Source organism: Bison bison, unplaced genomic scaffold, assembly GCF_000754665.1.
Source record: "Bison bison bison isolate TAMUID 2011002044 unplaced genomic scaffold, Bison_UMD1.0 scf7180017864037, whole genome shotgun sequence".
NCBI lineage: Eukaryota > Metazoa > Chordata > Mammalia > Artiodactyla > Bovidae > Bison > Bison bison.
The window spans coordinates 2,849,216-2,855,150 of NW_011494609.1; the positions used below are offsets into that span (position 1 = coordinate 2,849,216).

The 5,935-nt window shown below is 52.4% G+C and overlaps 1 protein-coding gene across 1 annotated transcript in view; it reads right to left on the reverse strand.

Annotated features, from left to right (window-relative positions):
- Positions 1 to 5,935, reverse strand: part of DOPEY2 (dopey family member 2) — a 125,480-nt gene that overhangs the window by 37,622 nt on the left and 81,923 nt on the right. Inside the window, exons 19-21 of the mRNA XM_010834844.1 lie at positions 4,911 to 5,935; positions 4,082 to 4,193; positions 3,060 to 3,248 (exon numbers count right to left, since the gene is read on the reverse strand). The exon at positions 4,911 to 5,935 is cut by the window's right edge and continues 4 nt beyond it. Of these exons, the coding sequence (XP_010833146.1) occupies positions 3,060 to 3,248; positions 4,082 to 4,193; positions 4,911 to 5,935 (1,326 nt within the window). The remainder of the gene's footprint in view (positions 1 to 3,059; positions 3,249 to 4,081; positions 4,194 to 4,910) is intronic.

Genomic DNA, 5,935 nt, shown 5'->3' on the forward strand with positions numbered 1-5,935 from the left:
GGGTTAGGGAGATGGTGGTGGTGCAGAGCACCGCCTGGAGGAGTTGGACAGGACGCATGGGGGGAGGTCCAGGTGCACAAACAGCAGAGCAGCGACTCCTGGGAAGTGATGGATACCACCTTCGAGCAGATAGTAGCGGGGCAGTGCTCGGAGCAAGTCACCTGAGGCTTTGCAGACCCAGCGAGAAAGCGGAGACCCTGCAGGGAAGCCCCCAGCCGTGCTGGCCTCAACCAGCTCAGGGAAGGCTTGTAAGTACCAGGAAGGATGTGCCTCGGTTTCCAGAAATATGTGCCATTTACCTAATTTTATTATGCGGCCAACAAAAACGGACCCATGCCATGGCCAGGACGTCACTCGCCACCCTCCCCTTTGCTGTGCCTGGATTTCTCTGCATTCCCGAAACCTCTGTGTTCCCTCCTTTGTGGATGCTGTGGGTCTCCCAGCCTCTAACACACACCTGGGAAGGCACATCCTCTCATCCTGGGTCTTGGCTCAACCCCTCTGCCTCAGGAAGGCCTCCTTGACCCTCAGAGCAGGGGTCACAGGCTGGCAGAGTGCCCTGCGTTTCTTTGCAGCGCTTCTCATCATTATTTTAAAGTGGATGGTTAATGTCTGTGCCTGCCAGGAGGACAAGGACTTCCCTCTATCTTGTCCACTTGTGGACAGGCAGGGCCAGGTACAGAGCAGCAGGCACACATGTGCCCGTGCAATGAATGGATTTACCTTGGGCTTCCCTTGCTCCTTGCAAGAAAAGCTATGACCAACCTAGACAGCATATTAAAAAGCAGAGACATTACTTTGCCAACAAAGGACAATCTAGTCAAAGCTATGGTTTTTCCAGGAGTCATGTATGGACGTGAGAGTTGGACCATAAAGAAAGCTGAGCGAGGAAGAATTGATGCCTTTGAACTGTGGTGTTGGAGAAGACTCTTAAGAGTCCCTTGGACTGCAAGGAGATCCAACCAGTCCATCCTAAAGGAAATCAGTCCTGAATATTCATGGGAAGAATTGACGCTGAAGCTGAAGCTCCAATCCTTTGGCCACCTGATGAGAAGAGCCGACTCATTGGAAAAGACCCTGATGCTGGGAAAGATTGAAGGCAGGAGGAGAAGGGGACGACAGAGGATGATATAGTTGGATGGCATCACCAACTCAATGAACATGAGTTTGAGCAAGCTTTGGGAGTTGGCGATGGACAGGGAGGCCTGGCATGCTGCAGTCCACGGGGTCGCAAAGAGTCGGAGACAACTGAGGGACTGAACTGAACGTCCCTGTCCCCACTGCCTTTGTCTAGCATCACTTTAGATACAACTGAGCTGGGGATGGGGATGTCTTCTCCCTCCTACCGTGGTTTCTGCTTGAGAGAGATGATTCGGGCCCCGGCTCAGGACCTTGGGTCCTTCAGGGAGGGCTTGGGTTAAGTGCTCAGTAAATGCTGCATTGTCGTTGTTCAGTCATGTCCAACTCGTCACGATCCTGTGGACTATAGCCCGCCAGGCTCCTCTGCTATGGAATTCTCCAGGAAAGAATACTGGAGTGGGTTGCCATTCCCTTTGCCAGGGGATCTTCCAAACCCAGGGACTGAACCCATGTCTCCTGCACTGCAGGCATGTTTGCTTGTTTCTTTTTTTAACCACTGAGCCACCTGGGAAGCCCCTGGAAAGCCCCCAACAAATGTCAGCCATCACCACAATGAATTCTTCCATCAGTCCAGGGGGTAGGCTACTAGTAACAGACTCCTTTCACAGGGGAGGAAACGGAGGCTCAGGCTGAGTGAACCTTCTGAACCTTTTTAGAGATTAATTTTTAGGCTGAATTTAAGCAGGTTCCTGTGGCCGATTTCCCTTGGAGATCATCTCTGGAACCGACAGAAAATTTCTGGAGGCCCCACCTGTGCCTCCCAGAACCTAAAAGCCCGCTGGTCTGGGAGTCAGACTGCCAGACTGACCACAGGAAGAATCACATGCTCTCTCTACACCCCTCATCTGTCCACCTGGGAATAATAATAGCACCTGCCTTGCAGGTGAGGACTGAATAATGCCAGTAAATATAGAGTGCTCAGATGGCGCCCGGCACCCTGTTTGCAGCGGAGCAAACGACAGCACACAGAGGTTGAATGCACGTGCTCAAGGTCCCACAAAGCAGCTGAGCAGGGAGCCAAACCCAGGTGACCTGGGTCCCAGGGCCCTGACCAGTTCTGCTGAACCCAGGCTGCCAGAGGCCGGCGTTAAGCCCTGAGGGCACGCGCCAGCGGTGCTCTGCGGACGGGAGACACGGCCAGACAACTGGGAGCCACTGGACATGGCGATCACACACTGAGTTACATGCCTGGGTGCCTCCCAGGCAGAGTCAAGGGTTTAACGCAGCACGGGACCCTCTGGGGACTTCCTGGGACAGATCCCTCCACGCTTGTCCTCTGCCGGCCTCTTGTTTGTGGAAAAGCTTTCGCCTTCCAGGCCTCCCCTGAGTCACCAACGCCTGGCTCAAGAATTAATGACTGCGGGGCTTTCCTGATGGCTCAGCAGTCAAGCATCCAATGCAGGAGACACGGCTCCAGGCCCTGATCCGGGAAGATCCCATATGCAGTCAAGCAACTCATTCATTCCTTCTGCCGCAACTACTGAGCCTGTGCTCCAGATCCCGGGAGCTGCACCGACTGAAGCCTTCGAGCCCAAGATTCCGTGCTCCATGACGAGAGAAGCCACCGCAACGGGAGGCCCACACACCGCGATGAAGCATAGACTCTGCTCCCCGCAACTAGAGAATGCCCTTGCTGCAACAAACACCCAGCATGGCCAAAAATAATTTTTCTAAATAGCCAAAGGGAAAAAAAACTGAAAAGTACTCACAAAAGCCTTAAGAAGGCCATGAATATAAGGCTTACTCATAAACAAACTGGAGATTTCTACTTCCGGTTTACTTATAACAGTACTTCTAACATGGGTTTCTCTGGGCACGTTCTCTTTGACTATGTATGTATACATCCCTGTGTATTTTTATTTCTGGCAGGACAATACAAGACAAAGGAAATCGTAAGCCTGCAGAGGAAGCTCTCTCACTTTGGTGGTTTTAAAGTAAACGGAAGAGGATCCCTTCGTGGCTCCGAGGAGATCGACGGGTCTCTTCTGAGTCTCCTCCTTCCTGAGGACGTTCCAGAGAAGGGCCATGGTGTTCACAATTCGAGGGAGCTCTTCCAGAATAGCATTCTTGGCATTCTTCAGATTGGTAGGGTCGGTCATAGCAGCGGTCTGAAAAACAGAGACAAAAACTTGAGACCCGGCTGCACTTCCCTTTCCATGAGGACGCTGGGGCTGGTGAGATGGAGTCTGGGTTGGAGCACTCCCCAGGGCAAGGCCTACATGTGTTCTAGAAATAAGATGCCTCCCTGAGCATTTAAACCCATGACTTCCCTTCAGAGAGAGATGTCTGTGAGTCTGAGGCTCATTACAAACTCATTACAAACTTTGCAAATCCCTCAACCAAAGTACTAGCTCCGTTCTAAAATTTAATACCAGATAGGGTAGAGTGGGCTTCCCTGGTGGCTCAGGTGGTAAAGAATCCGCCTGCAATGTGGGAGACCAGGGTTCGATCCCTGGGTTGGGAAGATGCCCTGGAGAAGGGAATGGCAACCCACTCCAGTATTCTGGCCTGGAGAATCCCATGGACAGAGGACCCTGGTGGGCTACAGTCCTTGATGTCGAAAAGTGTCCGACGTGACTGAGTTATTTTCACTTTCTAGGGCAGAGTAATCAAAACATAAAATGCCTTCAAACTCCATAAAGTCAAGAAAAAAAAAAAATACATGGAGAAAAGATCACATTCTATGCCACACTGGGCAAGGGCTGACATTGCCCACAGAGTGGCCAATGAGAACAAAACCACATGGGCGTTACTTACGTACGTACATTTGCACATATACTTGCACACAGGCTTGCGTTATTTGCATGTGTGCCACATGGCATTAATACTGACACACGTCTGTATTACATACATACATTTCTTATTTGAAACAGACATAATCCCAAAGAAGACAAAACAATATGTGAAAACTGCCTCGAACTCGGGAAAAAAAGCAATTTACCTTTTTGCTTTGGTTGGGTTGTTCCAAAAGACAGAAATGACTAATGGCTGTTAGGCCTTCCAACAGAGTGAGTGGATAATCCGGGGAGATGTTTTCCCTCTTGGAGGTTATGCTTTGGTGAAGAAACGAGAAACTGGTTTTGAAAATCTTTAAGAATGAGGCCAGAAAAGTTTTTAATCCTAAACATAGAAACCACAGACATATCACCATCTTAAAACAAACTGGGACTCTCATAATGAAATACTGCTACAAAAATGACAGGCCTCTTTTGAACTGTTTTACATTTATCTGGGCGCTTTGGAAAAATGTTTCCAGATGTTTTAGGATTTCTGTGCAGAGGATTCACACTTTTATTTCTGTTTTGCAAAAATAATGGAGACAGATTGACTTGTCCTACAACCCAGATCTGGCCTGGGTGGTCAGATGGAATTAAAAATAAAGGAATCCACATTCAGTTCCTTGTTACCCTCTTTTGACAATTCTAGCTAGGCTTCTGACTAGGTTGAATTGACCCTCCAACTGACGAGGGCCAATAAGCCATTCGTGACAAAAAGCTGTCATTAAACCAATAGGAATATGCCTCTTCCCAGGTGGCGCTAGTGGTAAAGAACCCGCCTGCCAAGGCAAGAGACATAGGAGACGTGGGTTCCATCTCTGGGTTGGGAAGATCTCCTGGAGGAGGAAATGGTAACCCACTCCAGAATCTTTGCCTGGAGGATCCCATGGACAGAGGAAACTGGCGGGCTACAGTCCACAGGGTCTCAGGAGAGTCGGACACGACTGAAGGGACTTAGCACCCAAGCACCAGTTGCCTCAAGGCTCACTGTACCTAAAGGACAGCTTCGCTGACTCGCTCTCATACTGCTTGACCAGCTCATCCAAGTTTTTGCAGATCTGGACAAGGAAGGGTGTTACAGTCCAGCCCAGGGACCTTCCAAAGTACGGCAAGGAATGCGTGACCAGGCTGACCCAGGCCGGGTGCATGCCATAGCCATAGGCTGGCTGCAGGCCCTTGACCACGGCGGCCACCAGCAGCCCCTGCGACGTGAGCGGGTGGGGCCACACGTACTGCAGGGCCCTGATGGCCTGCTGGAAGTTCAGGGCCCGCCGCCACTCCCGGGGCAGGTCAGGCAGCTGCTCCGCCTCCTCGGGTGCCTGGCCCAGGTGGTGCTCCAGCACAATGAGCACCTGCAGCAGCTTTAGCAGCTCGATCTGCAGTGGGTGCTCGCTCCAGATCTGGTCCTGGCCCAGGTTGATGACATGCTCCTCCAGCACGCCCTCTTCCCGCAGGGCTCCTCCCGGCGCAGCCGTGGCCAGCCCATAGCGCTTCTGGCTCGTGTACATGGAGGCAGACAGCGAGAGCAGGACGAACTCCTGTACCCGGCATCTCTGCAGCAGGCCCTGGATGAACTCCACGTTCTTGCCCTCGGCCGCCTTGGCCACCGAGACCAGCTCCGTCATCACCCTGATCAGGACCTCCACGCTCTTGACCTGCACATCCCGGTTGCCCAGGATGTCCCGGTGCGAGACCCTCAGGGAGCAAGGGTAATAGCTGCGGAGGAAACTGAGGCACAGGTAGGTAAGGAGCTCGATGAGCAGCGAGTGCGGGCACGCGCTGGGGGGCTGGCTTGGGAGCTTGCCGTAGAAGCTCTGGCCCCCCAGGGCCTCCTGGTGGCGGGCCAGGAGGTTGGAGATGAGGTTGAGGTGCGCCGTGGCGCTGGTGTCCACGCTGGTCCTGGACACGGCCTCGATGAACTCGCGTGGGTTGGTTTTGAGCACGGCCTCCAGCACTGAGAAGGCGTAGAGCACCCGCCGCGAGTCGTAGGGTTGCAGATAGAGCAGGATGTGCGCGAA